This window comes from Mchenga conophoros, linkage group LG18 (genome assembly GCF_057382185.1).
Source record: "Mchenga conophoros isolate Kocher_MC1m ecotype Shallow Benthic linkage group LG18, M_conophoros_male_GT1.1, whole genome shotgun sequence".
In the NCBI taxonomy this organism is placed as follows: Eukaryota; Metazoa; Chordata; class Actinopteri; order Cichliformes; family Cichlidae; genus Mchenga; species Mchenga conophoros.
The window spans coordinates 13,988,033-14,010,943 of NC_140543.1; the positions used below are offsets into that span (position 1 = coordinate 13,988,033).

Below are 22,911 nucleotides of genomic sequence, written 5' to 3' on the forward strand. Positions count from 1 at the left end.
TATAATAAGATCTCTAATAAATGCTGCTCATCACTGCATTCATAAGACCCAGTTAGTGCCAAGAAAAACAGTCGTAGTCATAAACACCACTCTGTTTCACTTTGCCACAACACAGACATATTCACAGTGATGTCAGCACAAAACCACATGTCCCCTTTGCTCTGCTAAAAGAAGCTCGCCTCATTGTTATGCATGCTGACACAGTTGTATTCTCTGAGAAACACACAGAAAGAGTGTCTAGAGAAGATCTCGGGTCAACACGTCATCTGAGCTTCATACAGCAGCCAAAGTGAAATACTACTTTGCTTAGTGTGCCATACTGAGGCTCCACTGGCTGCTCTTGATTGTCTGACCATCTGTGCGCGCATGCACACACACACACACACACACACACACACACACACACACACACACACACACACACACACACACACACACACACACACACACACACATTAAATCCAGCATATTAACAATGCACAGTAGTAAGTTGCCTAAAGTAATGTCTCTTCCTACTTTGGAAGTAATCTCTTCTGCCTTTATTCTTCCAAGAAATTTAACCCTAAACACCTTATCTTTTAAACATGAACAGGCATCTGCAGCCTGCCTAAGATATTAATGCTTGATATTTTCCTTAACATTTTTTTTAATTAAATTATATTCACTGAAGCATGACAGAAAATGCAGCTGTGTGAAGGTATGATATGTGACAGGAATGTTACAAGGTCAGAATCAAACCTGTATATCCTGCAGTGAGCAGCTCAGCCTGCTGAGGTACCACAGCACCCCTTGCATGAGTAGATTTGATAGCAATGAGATACTGACGTGCTTGCTTTACCTGCTTTAATTTCTTCAGACATGACTGGATTGCAGATACAATGACTTAAAGTGTTAAATGTGACTAAAAGTGACATTCAATCACCCTGATGCGGTCTTCGTCTCGCAACCGCTTCTTGGGCCCCTGATGAAGATGTCTGCTGGTCATAGGGGAGGGTTTCATTTCTTTTTTTACTCACTCAGCTTCCCTTCTTGTAATGTCTCTGTGGATAAAATCTGGACACAGATGTACTGATATTTCCCACATTCATTTTTCATAATCAGTGTTTGTGTGATCACATCTTGCTTAGGTTTATAGTGTTTGAGAGCGTTCATGGGTGACAGCAGTCTTGTAGTGTTTGAGTGCCTCCCTGTGGTTGAAATAGATACTACAGTAAAACCTGTGAAATCCTGGCGTTTAGTTGAGAAGAGCGGATGGTCCTATAATAAATTCTGCACTTGTGAGTTTGAGTCAGGAAAGGTGTTACATTGTAGTAGTTAACTAGTAATAGTTTAATTGTAGGCTTGTTTACTGAAACTCCATCTTAAATAAAAATAACCCCACAAGGAGAAACATTTCTTTGAGATTGCTTTAGTTTAAAATCAATTTATATAGTACGTTTTGAAGGGCTTCACAGGAACGAAAAAGATAACAAAGGAGAACAAACGTCGTTATACGCACAAGAATAATGGCATAAAATCAATACAGAGGATTGATTAGATGCCTGTTTGTTTTTCTTTTGCTAATTTGATATTTATATTGATTCATTTCTTCTGCTTATCCAGTTGCACGAGTGGGGTATCCTATTGCAGCTGTCATAGGGGTGCACAGTGGACAGGTTGGCAGGCTTTTGCAGGGCTAACACAGAGAGACAGACAATCATTCACGCTCGCATTCACTTAGAGTCACCAATTGGTACAAGATGGACTGTAGGAAGATCCTGGAATACCCAGACATAACCCACGCAGACACAGGAAGAACCTGCTGGGGTCTTTCACACTGAAAGACCCCAGCTGGACTCAGGACCTTCTTGCTGTGAGGCCACATTGACATTCATATATTAATGCTTAAACTTTTGTCTAAAGGTTCCTCTGTTTTCTTTCCAATAGCAGCAGTTTGTTGGCCTCTGCTGATGCATTTATTAATTTCTCATCTGCATGAACACTAGATGGTGCTGAGAGAATAGCATTGAGACCAAAACTGGGACATCTCATGCTGTCCCTCAGCATGTATCATTCATTTGTAGTCAGCGAGGGAAAGACTGCATGCATCCTGCACAGAATATCCAATCGCATTTTTCCATTTATGAATCATTAAATTCCACAAAAAGATTTTTCTCTGTTTGTTAGAAAGTTCTTCGCCTGCCACTCAATGTGGTTTATTTCTAAATTAGCCTCAGGCCACTTTTTTGAAAATATGCCAGAACACAATTATATATATATATTATATGTTGTTGTCACGCAGTATTTTCACCACTTAAGTCACACAGCGGTATTTTTACTCTTTCTTAAGAGATGTCAAATTGAGACAATAGCTGATGACACTGGAGTTTGATTTCGGCGACTTGAAGCCACAAATCGTCTCACTCAGCCTGTTTTCTTCACGAGCTTTTAGTTTCTTGTCTTTTTTTTGTGAGAACAAAGAAACAATTAAGACTTCAGGCTTTGCACGAGGCAGCTGCAAACCCCATGTCAGTGTAATTAGATATCACAATTACAAGGCTTCATCTTCATCCAAGCCTAAGAGCTGCAACAGCTGGGGAGTCGGCTCCTTTAGACACACTGCTGATTTTTTTTTTAAAATCTGTCTCTTAAGTCCACAGGCTATCCACTTTAAAATGAATTAAAAACCCTGATTGATGAATGAGAGACAGTGACAATGGGAGGCTGATTTACTTTTATGACAGGATGCCATTTGAATAGTGAGGTCACACAGAAAATTTCTGTGGCTTTAGAGGACAGAAAAATCAGGACATTTTTTAAAGATGTAGCTCAAATATCAAATGAATCGTTCATTTGTGACCCCCGTGATTAGATTTTGTTTTGTTTATTCTGCTAAAAAGATTGGTTAAAATTCTGTGATTAATAGAAAGAATGACCTTTTTTTATGCTTGCATGTAGTCATTATACCTATAAAGCATCATGGAACTAAGGATAAGATCTTAACAGTTCTTACAGTTGAAATTATATAATAATAAAATGAATACAACAGTCTGTGTGTATGTAATTAAACATGTTAAACATATTATCTATGACTGGGCAAGTGTTCACACAATGCAGAAGTCTATATTTAGAGTGTGCAGTGCACACACGTGTGCATCTTTGTTGTTGTACCAATCACTATTTTTATATCATTGTTGGGTTAAGTGAGTTAGAGAGGGCCGCTCACAAGTGCAGACTCACACATGTGAGCGCACAATTCAGCATCTTTCAGCTTTTAGTCTTGCTTTTACTGCCTACAGCTTTATGTTTGATACAACCCCATTTCTCTTTTGGGGACCCAGTCTGGGCTAATGTGGGCAAAGGTCAGTTTTTCTGTGCTGTTTCTCTCTGCTGGGCACTGTTTAGAAAAGAAAAATAAGTGGAAACATAATTTGACGAAAGTTCAAGGCTATCTGGACAAATGCCATGAGCTGTTCACCTGCATGCAAGCTAAGCCTGCTCAAATCTCCTAGGTCACAGGCCAGGTCGGCTAAAATCAAGAACCCAGAAAGTTATCAAAACGTTTCCCCTTGCCAGCAATTTTTACATAACAATATCACACATGTATGTTTATTTACATCTGGTCATGATTATGCAAACTGGAACAGTGCTGGTCAGTGCTCCTGTTTTCGCTTTATATTAGGCCTACACTGTAGATTGGATGCAAGTATTTTATGTTCATTTTTATTTTTTTAAATGAAGATTTTTAAGGCTAAGCCTATTTGATACACCCGGCATCAATCATATTGGTCACCTGTGAGTCTCATGGACACCCATTAGTCTATGTAACCCCACCCTTTTTGCCTAGTGGGTCTATTCACCGCCGACCTGGCGCAGCAGATGGCGGCCCCTCCCTCAGCCTGACTCTTCCCACTGTTGCCAAGTGCTTGTTCATAGGGGGGCGTCGGATTGTCTGGGTTTTCTCTATGTTAGTGTGGGGTCTTTACCTCACATTATAAAGCACCTTGAGGTAACTGTTGTTGCAAATTAAATGGAATTTCATCTCCTCACCATCAAACTGAGAACAACGAGAACCCTGTAAGTCAGGAAGAATCTGTGTAACCTTTAAATTATTTGATTACCATTCACTGTAGAGAAATATTTCACCTTTAAAGACGATGGAAATAATGAGATGGTGAATGCAATGGGGATGTAAACTGATGTTATCCTAATTTATTAATTTATTTTGATGTGTAGAAAAACAAATCATCCATCCATCCATCCATTCAATCATTAACTGTCAGATTACCAAAGAAGATATTTTAAGGACATATCTGTGGAGTCTTTGAAAAGAGTCTTTTAAACATGCCATGTTTGTGACATGACAGTTACATTTTTCTGCATCTATCATGGCTATTTTAGATTCAGTAGTCTTAGATTAAAGTGGATTCTACTGAAGCAGCTTTGCATGATCAGCATAGTTCAAAATAAATGATTTTCAACATACAGTGGGGGTTGGGGCAGACACTCGGTCAACCCTCTCTCTCTTTCCGGCACCCTCACTTTAAGCCAACCCTTTTCTTATTGGCTGCCCCATGAAAAGAGAAGGTTTGAACTGCAAGTGAGTGTAGCTATGTAGAAAGTAGAAAAAAGTAGAGCCTCAGCTCTTTTTTTTGTCTCATGGGGATAACACATCTACACTGACCTAATTTTTGAAAACTTTGACCATGTTTAATAAGAACATCCAACACTGGAACTGTTTATATGTAACAGAAAATTAGAATATAAGACAAAATTTTCTAATAATAACAAAAGCATATTTTGGCCAGTAAGTAAGTGAAATATGATGTGTGGCATCTTTTGAAAATATTCAAACATTACAGGAGAAATGAAAAATGACAAAAAACCCGGTTAATTTGGTAAACACTTTGTGAAGGAATGGAGAAACTTTGAATGTAGCCATGGGCAAAATATATAAAACATTGGAAGACTTATCTACTGGAGTCATACAGCTTCTTCAAGATTTTTTTTTTTTTTTTTTTTTTTGGCTTCAGGGGCTCCACAAAAAATACCAGATATTACAACAACTTCTATTAGGCAAAACTTTAAGGGGAGAGTAGCCAGTATTTTTTTCTGCCATCCTTAGATAATCATTATAATTAACGCATTTTAATTCTCAGCAAATAAACCGCGCAAAGACGTGAAAGCAGGATTTTTACTTCCCCTTCTGTGCTTTTGCTATTGGAGCATAGCGGAGCGTTTGCGTCTATGGCTCCCCCTGGAATAGGTGGATTAATGGTACGGTCCAGAGCGGCTCCGCTCAGCTCTGCTCGGAGTCTGGAGGTGCTCCGGCAGTCTGTCTGGTTTTTAGGAGAAAGAGGAGGCAAAGTCGGCTCAGCCACAGCATCACCCGTTTTGTTTCTACGCTCGTCATGACCATGTACAAAGGCAGGCGTCGCAATCAGAGATGTGAGTATGAGGAGGTCATTACTGGCACTTTAAACATCTGATGCAGAACGTATAGGAAGATTGTGGTTTTTGTTTTAGTCGTGTAAATGATTAAAAAGTTGTTCAACTGGAAGTGAGAAACTAAGTAACTGGAAATGTGTTTATTTGAGGCACTTTTCGGATTAAAGTTTGTAACCACTGCTTTTCCATCCTCAGTATTTTAATGAGTGGATGCACCTTTTCGAACAACTCGCTTGATCTCACAGCGTGGGCTGTCGCACTGTAACTAAATCGCGCAGAATCAACACCTCCGAGTCATTTAAGCACTTCATACAGCAAAAGATCCTCTTCCTGTTTCTTTGCTTTTCAGAGGGCTTGGAGATTTCTGAGGATGCGGGATCTGATTTAATTTTACTGTCGCTGGAGACAAATTTAAGAGTGCGGTTGTACGAGTAAGACGTCTTCTCTGGAGCTGCTCAGTGGCTCGCAGCTCCAGGTGTGTGCGCACCTGTGCGCGTACGAGGCTGAGTGCTGCGGGTCCATCTTTGCAAATTTGTGGGTGCATGAATAATTTTTAATAAACCTCATGTACCAAGCTCTATATGTACTAACTGATAATCGTCATCAATTATTTATAAAAGGCTGCAGTTTGCGTTTCTAACTCTCCTATTAATATTTTATTGAAATTAATTAAACGTGGCCCGCAACTGAGCGTTATTTTTGTCAGCAGCAGGGATTTCTCAGCAGACATGCTCATTCACACACGCACAGCCCCGAGTTTGTAACGTCACGTAAGGCTCTGGTGCATCAGGACTCTGAAATTGAAGCGGCTAAATGGCACCGCATCATTAACTTTAGTATTATTATTGTGATGTTTCCTATTTTAAAGAAATCTAAGTCACTACTATTACATAAAATCAACCCATGCAGTAAATTTGAATGTGAATTTTTGTATTTCTATTTTGGCTTAAATGTGATTAAGCCAGTGGTTTTCAACCTTTTATTAGCTTGCGAAGGAGGAAAATGTCACAAAAATTGTTCTCCTTTCAAATACAAATAACCTCCACATCGCTTGTCTGATTAAACTTTGTCCTTTTATTGGAGGATGAGTACCAACATGTTGGGACCTACTGGTTTGAACAATGAATTATCAAAGTAGCTCATCACAGAGTTGGTGACAATTCATGTATGCTAAAGATGTCTCACGGGAGGTTTGTGTGCTTGTATTAGTTTAGGCAGGTGGTTTTGTCTACAGTCCACCTTTGAATGAAGTACACAAGTTTTGGAGCAGATGTTCAAGTAGTTTCAAGCACGTTGCAGCTGTCACTTTGTTTTCCAGCTGCTTGCACAGATTAACAAGCGTGTGCTTATGTGGAAGTGTTGGACCGGCTCCAGGGGTTAAAGTGCTTCAAAGTGTTGCACTTGAGAGCCACGTAGTTACATCATAGGAAAAAAAAATGCCAAACTGGAAAAGGAGGAAAGTGCATTAGTGCAGGAGTGCAGCTCAGGAGAGATGGAAGACTCTTAAATTATCTTTACCTCAGGCTACAGCTGTATGCTCATTATGTTTTAATGCAAAAAAAATTAACACATACCAATGTTGGGAGATACAACAGTGGCATCAGAATGTTGCCTTTTGTGCTTACGAACATCCGCCTACTAATAGTTATATCGCCAATGTGATATTTAGAGTCCAGTGACTCCAGTCAACTTGGAAGTTCAGTGGCCTAACATCACATTCTTCTAAATGACTCATAGATCAGCAGGTCAAATAATTTCATTAGATGCTCAGGAGCTTGAAGACAGGCTGCCAAATTTATGCACTGCCAGCAAACCATTTTCCTGAAAAGGGCAAAAGAGTAAAGTACACGGATTTCATTAAGGAAGGACAAGCTGTTGAGCGATTAATCCCCGTATCCCCACAACAAAAACTGTCTAAGCCCCGAGGTCTTCATCCATATTGGAATAACTACATGGTTAGACGGAGCCATGCAGTTCAAAGAGAGCTGACAGATTAATTACAGTACACTTCTTGGGTGGGAGTCCTGCAAGCAGGTTAAGACTAAAGTATTTGATATTGACAGGATGATTCATATATGTCAGTAGCTCATTAAAGCAGTCCAATCTTAAATTCACTCTAACTGCGTTTGACTTCACATGGAAACATATATAACAAGCTATTTCAAATTCCTATTAGTAAGAATGAGCTAAATCAAAGCGACTTACAGGGAATTTTGAGATAAAAGATATCTTCCAGTAATTACCTGGTCACAGATCTAACAAAAAAGCGGAGCTACAGCTTCATTCATAGTACTGCATTGAATCCCTGTCACAGTGCGTGACGTTGTGAGCTGGTCCGTCTGCATTGCTCCGTCCTTACAAGTGAAACTCGGCTGATCATTTTCAACTCGGAGCTGGTAAATATTGAACAACTGTTACTTTTAATCAAGTGCAGGGAGAAGAGAACACTTTATACACATTTGATTCTATACACATAATGTCACACAGAGCTGTGACAACAAGAAAAACAGCCTGTGTCCACACTGGCAGAATACTAGCTGTTGCAGTAGAATAATGGGCACACTAAATACAATTACAGCCTATTACATTTTGTTTCACAGAGTCACGAGCCTTGTGCTAATCAATGTGTGCATATTACCACCAGTCAGACCTGTCACAGCTGCTGCATCGCTGCGACGTGTAGTAACATATTTTGGGGAGGCGCAGGTCAAGCTACAGCATAGGGTGTAGGCCTACGCTGTAGATTGGATGTGGGTACTATAAATCAAGCGTAACTATGTTAGTTAAGCTGCTATTGAGCTTGGAGTGAGGGGGGAGCTATTTTGGGCACTGCTGGTCCAGGAAGGATAATTTATGGATGTTTTTCTCATAGAATATAGAATAAGGACTCGGTGCTACACCTGGACGGCATGAAGCTCTAAATTATTAACAGCTAAATACAAACTATCAGGTTCTTTTAAATGATTTTTCAATGAAAAGTACAATAATAATAATAATGGATTGGTTTTATATAGTGCTTTTCAAGGCACCCAAAGCGCTTTACAATGCCACTATTCTTTCACTCTCACATTCACACACTGGTGGAGGCAAGTTACAGTTGTAGCCACAGCTGCCCTGGGGCAGACTGACAGACGCGAGGCTGCCATATTGCGCCATCGGCCCCTCTGGTCAACACCAGTAGGCGGTAGGGTAAAGTGTCTTGCCCAAGGACACAATGACCAGGACAGAGAGCCCGGGGATCGATAAGGCGACCTTCGGTTACAGATGAGCTTCCTCACCTGATGCTTTGGCATGCTATTGAGAGTGCATGGCATTGTTTTTTTTGTGTGTGTTTATAGGAATGGCGATATTTTTCAGAACAAAAGTAGAAAGGTATACATGTCATCATCATCAACAACTTGTACCTCAAGATATTAACCGAGACGTCCTAGGTGTATTGATGAAAGGATTCACTGCTTTAGTGTTATGTCTGCATACATACTAAGAATATGTTAATGCAGTAGATGATTCAGTTTATATCTCTGATCAGTTTACCTTCAGATTCTTTGCCGGCTTTGATGGTTTTATCAACGCTGCTGGACTTTTACATATAAATGAACATCAGTCACACCTGAGCCCTTCAAAAATGAGTTCACACAGCACCGATTTCTGTGTTTTGCAGTACACACGTTTTCAGTATCTTGCCTGTCACAACACATCCACGCTGTCAAATCATGGAGATGTGCTTTTTTTTAAACTAGCATTGATTGAATTGCCAGAACTCAGGAAATGGTAGACACAAAAGGCAAATACTCCTGAAACCTGGTGTTCAGGTAAACGTTTACAGGCTGAAACAAAGTATTAACAGCAGAGCAAACATTTGGGTGTCATAAATATACAAAAGATAGGACGTAGCCTCCTGGGGCCCGTTCTTCGTACCTCGCTAAGTAGGTTAGCCGGATTAGATTGTTGACGATTTCGCGTGATCCTGGATCGTTCGGTTCCCCGAAGCTCATCCGGGACTTGCTGTCATAGCAACAGAGCCGTAAGCGTAAACCTGCTCGGGAGCAGGTTTACTTTATGTAAACAGGATTAGATCGCGGCCACGCAGGTATGTCCGCTTCATTTATACGAAAGCAACAGCGATAAATAAATAACATCAATGTAACTGAAGATAATGCAGCACTTGATCCTTTTATTGATGTCACACAGATACATACAGGTCATTTCCTAAAAAAGGGAAATGTACTATTAACATCCTATTACATGTATGTGATTATTACAGATGTAATTCATATTTCAGAGTAGTAATTGTAAATTACTTCGTGTAATCAAGATGAGAGACCACGGCTATAAAAGCCAAGGTGGATTTGGGAAGCCTGTCGCAGTCATATCCTGTCCGTTTACGCGAGCAACCCATTGCGGAAGGTGCAAGATTGATAAGGAGAGTCCTCAGAATTCAGCGTATATTGCGGGACAGACAGGATCCTTTAGCTCAGCGCGACAGTGTGCTCATAGAGAGATATCGATATTCCCGTGAGGGTATTATTTACTTAACCAACTTGTTGACGAGGGGGTGCAGGACCACCACCTGTCTTTTTTTGCTCTGCCCTTTTCTTGGTTGCTGTTATAAACAAACAAACAGATTATTTCAGGGTCTCTTTCCAAGAGACGAAAAGCAATATAAGTGATAAATATTACCATTCTATAGAATATTCTTATATTTCACTTTTACTTGTTCCCATGTTCTAGTGGGTCCTGTTGTGGCTCTAATGTGAAAGAGGATATAATATAACAATATAATATTGGATAATATAGTGTGATATGATAAATCTACCCTACCGCCTACTGGTGTTGGCCAGAGGGGCCGATGGCGCGATATGGCAGCCTCGCTTCTGTCAGTCTGCCCCAGGGCAGCTGTGGCTACAACCGTAGCTGCCTCCACCAGTGTGTGAATGTGAGAGTGAATGAATAGTGGCATTGTAAAGCGCTTTGGGTGCCTTGAAAAGCGCTATATAAATCCAATATATTATTATTATTATTATTAAATTACTTACGAGTTTAATTTGTCAGCAACTTTCTGCCAGCCCTCTCTCCTTGCTTTTGCAGCCTTTGCAGTGTTCCCTTGCGTTCCGATTAAACTCTGAAACTCCTGAAATCCCTCACTCAGGAGTTCTTGCTCTGCTGCCGAAAAATACCGAGCCGAGCGCGCTCCTTCGACATTTTCGCCGACCAATCAGAGGGTTGCCGATCAATGTTTCTACTATCGATGCGTAGCCCCTTTTACGACACCCAGTGATGTCACATTACTGCGTCCAGCTGTAGTAATCGTCAACAGCAGGTGTGTTCGGGGAACCGGATTAGCGAGCTCACGGTTAGCGCGATGATTTGATCTTGGATGTGTCATTTGATCTTGGATGTAGTAAGCGACGTACGAAGAACGGGCCCCTGGTCTGAAAAGAGAGGCCAGTATTGACCAGCAGGGGGCGACTTCTGTGGTTGCAAAAAAGAGTCCAACTGTACAAAAGAAAGTTCCTACTTCTTGTTTGTGGGTGATTTCTCGTTACACACTGCCTGATGAGATTAGGCTTTCCAGGCAAAGGTTTAAGGTCATCTACTGTAATTTATGGTGTGGTAAATAAATGATAAAGCAGGGTACACTTTAAAGTATTGATACTTTGTTATTGACAAGTTACTACTGTAATATATGAGTGTGCAGGATTGTTGGTATCTTAGTATAATCCATGGGAGAATGCATGTGATGCCTGGGTAGAGTTTGTCTTTAAATGGCACTCTCACCACATCCATTTATTCTTTTTATCTCCAACTTTTCAAACTTAGCATCGTTAGTCCACCAAACAGAGATTCAGACAAACGCACACTCGCAGTCCTTGGACTGCAGAGTGGAAGGGGAATCACACAGACACAGTGAGAGGACAGCATCTGAAATCCACCCGGAAAGATCAGCTTAACATGGCTGACCATTCAGCAGAAGCTTTGAGCCTTTCCAAATTAAAATGCCGCAACTTGTTAAGTCTGCTTCGCTTCGTACGGCTTAACATCATGAAATTTTTCTCGGTTAAAACACTCAAGAAGCTCCCACCAGAGATGATTCATTTATGAACATCTGACTATCCCTGTGATCCACAACTCAGGTCAGAGACTTTTCTTGTGAAATCAGCTCTAAATTGAATAAATGTGTGTTAAATCGAGAGAAGTAGTGTTTTATTGCATCGTGTGATGTAGTCTACAATATAGGTAGCCTAACATGAACATAGATGGTTTGTAATAACATTCAGTTCAGATCTAATCCCATTGTCATTCCTTGCGACTGTAAATCACGCTCCATTTTCATTGTGAGCAGTAGCAGTCTCGTTCTATTACAGTAATCAGGTCATCAACTTCCAGACTGAATATCCTTAAGAATTAATAGGTCTTTGTTTTTATATTAATATTATTGGATAACTGGCTTAAAACGGTCTGAAAATTACATTAACATCATTTCTTGGTATTATTTCTAGGACAATATATAATCCTCTAAATATAATTATGTGAACCAGAGATGATGATGTCCGCATGTGTGAGCAGTCAAACGCCCAGCGGCACATTCGCCGTGTCTTCTCTTTCAACCTTTCAGTCACCCTGCTCCATTTGAGAAAATGCATTTTCAGGTGTCACAAAAAGAAAAAGAGCTGCCTGTGCCGATGAGCTGTGATCGGAGATTATTCAAGTCTGCTCTGTCAGATTTACAGGGCGCGAGAACACAGCCTAGATTGAATCTGCGGCCGCTGTCTTGCAGGATGTCTCTTAGTGGTACATTTGTATTCATGCAGGTGCCTGGATGATCTCTTAATCAAATATCACTCACCTGCTCTCAGGATGCGTGTAGACTCCGCAGAGATGGGAGTTTGTTCCGTGCCAGAATTGATCGTTTGCCTGCCAAAAGATTGTTTTGGCATTAGCTGAGGAAGGAAATGTTTGATATTGTAGTACTACAGCACTCACCTCCTCTGTCATAATTGTTTTGTTTTTGCAGCGAGAACACTGAAGGACGGCAGTGTTAAATGTTCAGTTGCTTTGTACAGTCTCGTCAAATGTATTATCAGATATCAAAGTAACCTCACTCAAGAGGAAAATTGCAAGTGCTCTGTGATTCAGCTTACGCTTGGCTAAATAGAGGCAGCGGAGGGGTTATGCATCCATTTCCTTTTTTTTTAAACTTTTAAAAGCAGGCTCGTCTGATTCAGATTTAGCCTGTGCTATGACTCCCTTTGTCTGTGCCCAGTCCAGTTATCATGTCTCCGGAGGGGAAAGTTACGAAGGGCACTGTGAGCTGAGGGATCAGTATCTAACCAAAACAGACACGCATGCAAGCAGTAACACGGCGAAGCACTCATAGGTAATTCAGCACAGCCTCATTAATATGAATAAATCCAAAGTGAGTCAGAGGGCCCCTGAGGTGCAGATGATTGTATTCTTGAAGGAGCCACTGTGGATAGATAGAACTGTTACTGAGCTCAGTCGCAGCTTTTCTGTAGGAGACGCTGAGCTGAAATGAGGTCTTGTAAAGTCGGCTATTGGCCCTTTCATCTTCTACACAGACGAGGAAGAGGAAGACAGTGTGAAAACACCACTTCAGCTTTTGAGACTGTGACTTACAAACTGACTGTGTAAGACAGAAAAACATGGCTGGAATATTTCACATTGCACAGTAAATAATAGGACGTACCATTGTAGGTAGAAATGTTAATATGGAGTTGTAGAAGAGGGAGGTTAGTTGAGAAGTTTATGAGAGAAAATGCACCAAATTACACAAAAAAAGTAAATATGTTAGTACTGAAATTCCCAGATTTTTAAAGTCTTAAAAAGTGTAAACAGGGAATATCAGTTACACATTAGTGAGAAGCTGCTGTTGTGCAGTGCTCAGGTTTAGGAAATACTTGTGTAGCATCCACAGAGGTAGTTTTATTTGTAGTCGTATTACTTCCTGAAAGGATGCAGATGCTCTGTGGAGGTAATACTTTCAGTACCATTTGACTATCTGTTTGTGCGATTCTGCTAAAATACACAAAGACTATAAAGCTGATATTTTGTGAGACTTGTTGTACAGGCAGTGGAAAGGAAGAGGAAGAAGTCTGATGAATTTTTTGTGTGGATCTGAATGACTTTTTAACACATAGTGAGATAGTGTCATTGGCCCTGGCAGATGTCCTTGTCCTTCTGTTATTAACACTTGAACCAGTGTCTAAATGTGAGGTGAACATAAGAATTATCAGCCTGCTGATAATTATCACCCTCCCTATGAAGTGTATAAAAGTCTTTGGTTGTTTCAGCAGACAGCTGAAGTTACTAGCTGGTGAGCATACTGGAGCACTTAACGACAAAATATCCGTTGAGTGCTTTAGTTAGCTAAAAACAGCCAATGAAAACATTTATTTAACCAAATTAAAATTAGTTATTTCCTAGTTTCTGCCTGATTTGAGATTTTTTTGTTTGTTTTTTGTTTGTTTCTGCTGAAGTAGAGCAATAAAGCTGCAAGTTTAAGTCAGTCTCGTCTCCTGCACTGGGGTCCTTTTCCTGTCTGCCACACAGTGAACCATGACATGAACACTGAAACTAAATATTTCTGAACAATAAAACTGTAACCTTTTGCCTTCAAAGCTTTAATTCTTCATGACAGATGCAACAGGGTGCTGGAAACATTCCTCGGAATTTAAAAGGTGCTCTATTGGATTGAGATGTTGTGACTATAGCAGCCATTTGAGTACAATGGACGCATTGTTATGTTCAAGAAACCAGGTTGAGATAATCTGAGCTTTGTGAAAAGGCACATTGTCCTGTTTGAAGCAGCCGTCAGAAGACTGGTACACTCTTCATAAAGAAATAAGCATGGTTAGCAACAATGTTCAGGCAGGTTGTGGTTTTAAAACAATACTCAACGGATACTGAGAGGCCCAAAGTGTGCCAACAAAATATCCCTAACACCATTACTGGACTGTTGATACAAGGCAGAATGCTTTCACGTTGTTTACACCCAATTCTGAGCCTTTGTGAATTGTTGACACTGATGGCACTGTGTGGTCTTTTGCTGCTGTAGACCATCTGTTTGAAGGTTTTCTGGATACCTTTTGGTATTTTAGTTATTGTCGCCTTCCTGTGAGCTCAAAGCAGTTCTCTGGCATCAACCATTTCAGCTATGACACTTACCAACTTACTGAAATCACTGTCCATACTCATTCTAATGCTTGTGTTGGGCTTGAGTAGGTTGTTTTGACCATGTCTGCGTGCCTGAATGCCTTAAGTGTTTGCTACGTGACTAGCTGATTAGATATTTGCTTTAAAAAGCATTGAACAGGCATACTTGATAAAGTGAGTAGATGTGCGTTGTTCATCATATTCTGACAGCAGTGCATTCTGCATTGTAGCAGTGCCAATAGGAGTATGCTCTCAGGAGTTAAGAGGGCGGCCAGTGTTTTTACAGTGTCTGTGACAGACTTTCTTCTACTTTGAGTTCACCTCTGTGATCGGTTTTTGTGGCCAACCTGGACATAATGGCTTCAGCAAAGTACATTTTTATATTCCCCTTCAATGCGATGCCGCATGCAGTTTATAGTATCAATCAAGTCCTAAGTGGCTATTGCTTAGCAACACAGGCTCTATCTCCTCTATCTCCCGCTTCAACTTTTTATGAATACACGCACAAACAAGTCTCGGCTGCAAGCACACATATACTTATTCATGCGACTTTTGTATATGATTAGTATAATGACTGTAATTAATCAGAGACTCTATGTGTGTCTGTTGCGATGTGGAGGGAAGGGGTGTTGTGAGGTGACAGTGTTCATTTTAGAGTGCTTTTTAGTGCTCCACTCTCTCTTTAATGACCCTAGCAGGGGCCCAAAGAAGAGCAGGCTTTACAGTGCGAACCATTCCTCACGTCTTCCTGTGTCCTAATGATAATGATACAGCTGTCCCTGTGCACCTGAGAGCTAGCGATACATCCCCCCACTCCATTAGTCCATTAGGGAGAACAAGGAAGGAAAGGAGGAAATCAAGAGAATGAGAGAGCGAGACAGTCTGGGCTCCAACCATTGCACCCATGGTGATTCTGTAGACAATGTGATGGAAGATCCAGACATATCTGCAGCTGCAGGACTCTGTGTGAAAATGTGAATCTGAGAGAAGTGCTTGGATTTATCTGAGATATTTTCCATTCTTTAATTCATAAGATTGGTGCATTAATATTGCAGCAGAGAGTTCATGCTTACCCCACCCCTGGAAGAAAAAGCCCAAAAAACTGCGACTGCAACCCTTTAGGCACAACAACTTGACTCCAGCTCCAGTCATGACACTTGCTGCTGCATGATCCCCAAAGCTGATGTTTTATCTCTGCAACTCAAGGGTGACTCATCCATCAGAAAGGGATCTCTGTTGCTGCTTTGTCGGTTCACCCCTGTGTTCGTTTGTGTGTATGCGTGGGAAGGTGGCGTTTAGATTTTTGTTAGTGTTTTTTGTGTATGACCTTGAGCAGCACTCGAGGCTGATTGAGCAGAAGCAACGTCGGAAAGCCGACAGACTAAACGCGGTATGATACCAGCTGGGTTTAATGCGCCGGTGTTCTTGGCAGGTAGAAGGGGCTGTCAATCATGGCAGTAGTCATGAGGTGCGTGCAGATGAGTCACAGCTGTCTGCTAATGCATTTGAAGGGGATTTCTTTCTTGAAGTCCCTTTTTTGCACAGTCAGTCTCGGTTGTTTCGAGGCTCTTACAAAATCTTGCAAACTATGCACCGTCTGTTTGAGCGTTACAATGAAGTGAAGTGAAATCATTAAATGAATCAATGTTTTGTACCCCAGTTCACCTGGTTAGTTTCATCACACAGAGCCCTATAGGCACCCAGACAGCTCAAACTAAGAAAAGCTCTTCACTACTTCCTCATCTCTGATGAGATTGCTGCTATTTCACACCTATTAAAACAGAAAATAGAGGAAGGCTTTTTCAAATGGGTTTTCACATGTTATACACTAGACAATCTATAGATAAGTCTTAAAAGATGAATTTTCATTGTTCAACTATTAACTAATTAAACTATAAGAACATTTGGGATAAGATTTGTGGCTCTTTTCCAAATATAGACTGTATATAAAGGGTGGACGTAGCTATTATGACATCATCAGCTGTTTTTGGAAAGCTTAAATTGAGGAATTTGAATCTGACCTACAAATTAAGAATGCCAAATGCTCATATGGCAGCAGCTCTCTAGTTATAATGCAGGCCTGGCATTGTTTATCGTCTATTTTACTTAAATGGGGCCATAATTTACATAATTTACAAAAATATACGTTCTGCTTTATTACAGAAGTCTTAAAGTTAAAGGTAGACACTAAACATTAATCAGGAAAACATTTAAGGAGATCATAAATAACATGACTTAGATGGTTGTTTTCTGATAGACTCTGATACAACTCGATTTGTTTTTCATTTCCCCTGGATCGCCACCTCCTGGCCACTAGAAAGAATGCAGGTTTACACTTTTATATCCTTGTTCTTCATATAAAATCGAATAACTGCGTTAATAAGGAAACAGGAACAGTAAAGTAGCAATGAATACTCCATAACATCCTGACTGTTATAAATGTTTTTAATGACAAACACAAACTGACCATCGCTCACTCGCTCTCTCGCTCTCGCTCTCTCTCTTTTCTTTATTTGATCCCATTGATATGGTCATGCACTCAGAAATGCTACGAGACGTAATTAGCTTTAGCTAGCAACCACCCTCTTACTTTTACTGCTGCTCTTTAATTTAAAACGATGTTGGCCCACTTTTCACAGCATCTTTCATCTTCAAAACCCACTTTGACCATTCAGCTAAGAAATTTTAAATAAACTTCCTTTTAATGCATGAGATCTGAGGGTGAGGATCATACAATTTTAAAATTCACAGTTTCGGCTGAACATCTAGTTCAGTGAGGATGAATGTACACTGCTACAGTACATGAGCCCTGGCCCATAATATGGCAATTCTGAATGAAAACACTGTCACACTGATAATCTCATAAAAATGCAGTTTGTAATTTGTTCAAACCTTTAAACAAAAATTCTTAGGAGCTTGAAAATGCCCAGGGAGCCTCTTTATAAAGACTGTGCTACATCGTATGATGTGGTATTCTGCAGGACAGGCTAAAAATAGCTCCTGGAGTCAGGCAGGTATAGTGCTTTTATAAGAATATAACTATAAAATTATTACAGTATACATATGAAGATATGTTTACCCTTTATTTTCCATTATCCTATTGTCTCCTTGGCAACATAATTTTATTTGTGCCACTCTTTAAAAAGCTTTGGGTGTAGGTGCTTTGAAGTCTTTTGGTTTCATAAAAATAAAAGTTTATGGTCATCCAGGGGGGAAAAAAAGCTGGACTCACGAATGACCATCATAAATAAGCACTTAAAACATTGAAGATTTACTTCCATCTGTCATAAGATGTATATGAATATAGAGGATTAAAATGTGTTTATACAAATATTCAAATAAAAAATAATATTGTGATCTAAGCATCGGTGTCCTTCATTACAATATAAATATTTATTTTTTTCACACTGTAGAATATTTCCAGTCTAAGCAGAAAACTATTTTTTGTGTAACATTTAGGTAAAATTACAGTGCTTGGAAAATCAAGTTATGTTTTATCAGAGAAAATAGCTACAATATTTGCATTGATATTAACCAAACGATAACTTAAATGACAGAAAAAAATCATGTTGGTTGTTTTTAATTAAAACCCACTTGAACATTTTTTTTAAATTGCAGCTGTCTTCATACAGTCTCTCACTTCAGAGGCTTAAAAAACTGTTGGACAAGATAAAATAATTTTAGATATAAGTATTATATTTTTATACTTTCATAAAAAACACCAGCTGCTGTGTTTTCTCCCTTCAGATGCTCTGTTTGGCTTTTACTGCAGCCACCTTCAGTAGCTGCTCATTTGTGGGTCTCTTCCTTCAGTTTTGTCTTCAGTAGCTGAAAAGCATGCTCTGTTGGACTGGGATCAGCTGACTGACTTGGTCATTGAAGAATATCCCATTTCTGTCTCTTGAGAAACTCTCGGGTTTCTTGGGTGCAGCTTGCTTTGGGTCATTATCCAGTTGCACTATGAAGCACTGTCTGAGCAGTTTGGCTGCATTTGGCTGAATGTGAGCAGAGAGTACAGCCCCGTGCACATTTTGCTTCTTCTACCAGCAGTCACATCAACCAGCACTTTCGTTTGGTTTCCCTGGCAGCCATACATGCCCACACCATAACATTGCCTCCATGTCTGACAGATAATATGCTTTCGATCATGAGCTGCTTCTCTCTGTCATACTTGTGTCGCCCCATCACTCAAGTTTAGAAATTATATTTTTCCAGAACTAAAGGCTTTTTCAGATGTTTTCTGGCAAATTCTAATCCGGCCTTTTTGCTGAGTTTAACCAGTAGTCTGCACCTTGTTCTGCATTAATCTCCTATTCATGAAGGCTTCTATTGATTGTAGACCTTGACAGTGATACTCCTACCTCCTCGGGAGTGTTCTTGATTTAAGTGTTCACCTGGACCTTTAAGTGTTACCTTTGAGCCTTTGAACATTTGCCTCTTGAACTATTAATGCAGTTCTTTTGTTAAAGCCCTTGAACTGAAGTTGAAAATGTATCGTCTCCGATGGTGTACAAAGGCAAAACGACACAAATTGGTGCAATTGTCCAAATATACATGGATTCAACTGTATGTTGTGGATGATCTTTATATTATAAACTGCTTCTCTATCACACCACGACTTTAACTCTCATTTTTTCCCCCAGATATCAACATGGCTGGAGAGCCCAAACCGTACAGGCCTAAGATGGGCTCCAAGAGGCCTCTCTCATCCCTCTACAGGTGAAACATGTTTTTCTTATTTTAGAGTGTCAGGTGGATGTTCCTTTCCTGACCTACTTTTTCTGTTGTACCCTCTCCCTCTGCTGTCTGTAAAATATGTGTTTATGATCCTCTCTGGCAGGCTGTGCTCTTAAGGACAAACAGCCAATTCCCTACTTGTGCTATTAGTGCCATTTTTTGTCTGTTGCTGTTACACACTTTGCTCTTTTGTCATCTCGTTGAAAGAAACAACAACAAAACAAACAAAAAAAAAGTCCACACAAAGTTGCTTGGCAGTATAATAAAAATACAAAATAACACCTTATTCAGGCTTTTAAAGGAATAGTTTTGGGAAATGTCTCTTCCTGCGGGGGCTTTGAATATGATTTACATAGTTTAAGACACAGACTGAAAACATGACCAAATTCTGTCTATATTATATTCTGTCCCAAAGTAACAGGATCAACCCAGCAGACCCTCTGTTAAAAGCTTACACAGTCGTGTGAAACAGACAGGTTTGGCAGGACTCTTTGGAAAAATGTAGTGCACACTTAGTGCTTCAATCAGAATTAAAAGGGTAAGTAGCAGCCAGGTGCTGTTAATCAAATGCACTTGATTAACTGATAATCAGCACGTGTGAGCGCCCCCATAAGAGCAGAGGTTTTGACAGTTTGCTGGTCTGGAGCTTTCAAGATTGTCAAAAAAATCCACAAGATACATCTCCGACTCAGTTAGCTTATTGAAATGTTAAAGTTCACCACAATACAAAATGGAACAAGTGTGGTTTGTTTGGGAGGTTTGCACAACAAAGTGTCTTCTCTCTAAAAAGAAAACAGCAGCACAGCTTTGGTTTGCATGGTTCTGGAAATCTTGTGAACAAACTACTTCTAGGACAATGTCATTTAGACAGATGACACCAAACTGACAATGTTTGACTATAATGCAGTGTCATGTTTGGTAAAAACCAAACCCATCAGCACAAACACCTCATACCAACTGTCAAGCACCGTAGTGAAGGGGTGGTTAATTGGACTTGGTTTGAAAATGCAGTCCCTGAGTTTACCATAAACTCCTCTGTATACCAAAGTGTTTTAGTCAAATGTAAGGCCATCTGTCCTACGGCTAAAGCTTGGTTGAATCTGGGTAATGCACATATCAAGCCTAGCAGCAAATCTACAACAGTCTCTTATTATACAAGCTATAATAACTTGAAGCAAATGAATCATTGGGTGTTCCTTGGTTTTCTCACACTGCTTCAACATGTCGGCTTAGTTGTTGTTAAATAAGTGTGTAATGTATGTTTGCACTGATTGCCGATCACGCTTCAACTGAGTCGTCCTCGGTCAGAAGGAATGGTACTCCACAGTGATGTAGTTCAAATAACTTTACTAAAGAGGTGGCAGATGACATCAACAGGATGTACAGCGTTGGTAGGGAGGCATTACAGTATTCACATGCAGGTAACGGGGGTGTGAGTGTGTATATGGGTATGTGTGTGTGTGGTCATATGGTAAGCACGCACGCAGTATTAACTCACACCGAATGCACGTTAATACGTTACTCCTCCGACACACCTCTCATCTGTGCAGCGCTGCGCTGAACACGTTCCCAACCGGAAGTACAGATACCGAGGTGCATCATGGGTAACGTAGTATAAAACAGCTACAGTGAACAAGCGGACTTTTAACAGCCGCCCCTGTATTTGTAGGCAAATACACTCCCGCTAGAGTCCTTCTATTTTGAAACAGTGTCATTTGAGTCCTCAGGAACTTTGGGAAGTTCCACCAACTTAGTTACCGGGCGAACATAGGTACTGTCTTTAACCTTGACCTCGGCAGCTCGAACAACGCCATCAATCCCTGGGAAAACTTTGGCAATGGTACCCACAGGCCAAAGGCCTCTAGGCAAGTTACAGTCCACAATCATAACAGCTTGTCCCACAGCCATGTTGTCAGTGGACCTCCTCCATTTCTGTCGGAGTTGCAGTCCTGGGAGGTAGTTCTGTATGAACCGCTTCCAGAAGTGGTCGCTGATGACCTGACTGTGCCTCCATCTTCTGTTAGAAAGAGTGCCTGAGGGGCCGTAAGCTGCCTGGGGTAGTGCCGAATCATGCCGCCCCATCAAGAGAAGATTTGGTGTGATGGGATCTGGGTCAGCTATGTCAGCCGATGCATAGCCAAGCGGCTTTGAGTTCAAAATGCCCTCAACCTCTATGAGAGCAGTGAGTAGGACTTCTTCCACCACAACTTGGTCCTTCAGGACCACTTGCAGAGCTGACTTCACTGCTCTGATTTCCCTTTCCCATGCTCCTCCAAAATGAGGAGAGTGTGGGGGATTGAAGCAGAAGTTGATAGTCTGCTTGGCCAGTTGCTGCTTGAGGTCCGGCTCCATGTTTTCAAACGCCGTTTGGAGTTCTCTGTGCCCACCTCTGAAATTGGTCCCTCGATCAGACCACATCTTGTATGGCTTTCCTCGGCGTGCAATAAATCTGCGTAATGACATAAGGAAGGAATCGGTGTCAAGACTAGGGAGGAGATCAAGGTGCACGCATCTGGTTGTAAGACACTTGTAGATGATTCCCCAGCGTTTCTCTCTTCTACGACCTATCTTTATCGTGTATGGCCCAAAACAGTCTACGCCCGTTGACCAGAACGGCGGCTTATAGAGTCTCAGCCGCGATGAAGGTAAGTCAGCCATTTTGGGTGTAGAAGGTGAGGCGCGCCATCTCCTACAGTCCACACACTGGTGCTGATGCTTCTTAATGGCTTGACGTCCTCTGAGAATCCAATAGGTGCGCCGTATTTCCGCAAACAGCCTCTCTGCACCTGGATGAAGGAGCTGGTCATCATAAGTTTTTATGATGAGCTTGGTCAGGGGATGTTCAGCTGCTAATACAATGGGATGAATACTGTCTGGATCTAAGTCGGCAGCTCGACGGAGGCGGCCTCCGACTCTGATGAGACCGGTAAGACTGTCATATTCAGGGGACAGCACGCTAAGACGGCTGTCTGAGCGGACTGGGTGCCCGATCTGGAGGGCTCGGGCCTCCTCTGAGAAGCTGTCAGTCTGTGCCGAGCGAAGCAGCATGGTTTTGGTTTCTAGTTGCTCCGCTGCTGTAATAGGAGCGTCAGCCGCCCCGTGTTGGGTCTGGTAGGTAGCAGCAATCAGCTCATCTAGCGTGGCATACTGTGTTGGATCCGGTAAAGTCGGGGATGCAGAAACGTGCCCACAGAATGCAGTCTTCCTGAGCTCTGCCTCACTGCATGCCGGGAACTCTGTTGGCAACTTAGGCCAAGTGTCAGCAGTTTGTGACAGAAAGGGTGGACCATGTGACCAACGATTGCGGACAGTTAGGTCAGCGAGATGTTTCCCTCTGGTGATGTCATCAGCAGGATTGAGGTCAGAGGTCACATACCGCCACTGTTCAGGAGATGTCAGCTCCTGTATTTCACAGATTCTAGTCCCCACAAATACCTTATAGCGACAGGAACTAGACTGGATCCACTGCAGCACCGTTGTAGAGTCTGTCCACAGGTAGATCGATTTCAGGAGGATGGTGAGCTCTGTCTGGAGTAATTTGGCCAATTGGGCCCCTGTGAGCGCTGCGCAAAG

General features: G+C 41.2%; 1 protein-coding gene across 2 annotated transcripts in view; it reads left to right on the top strand.

The window, feature by feature from the left end:
- LOC146553381 (RNA-binding Raly-like protein) overlaps nucleotides 1-22,911 on the top strand; it is a 62,750-nt gene that overhangs the window by 24,159 nt on the left and 15,680 nt on the right. For both annotated transcript variants that reach the window (XR_014889535.1, XM_085254796.1), the window contains exon 3: nucleotides 19,245-19,320. Coding sequence is in view for 1 of the 2 variants with exons in the window: in XM_085254796.1 (XP_085110922.1) it covers nucleotides 19,245-19,320 (76 nt within the window). In the remaining variant the exon portion in view is untranslated. The remainder of the gene's footprint in view (nucleotides 1-19,244; nucleotides 19,321-22,911) is intronic.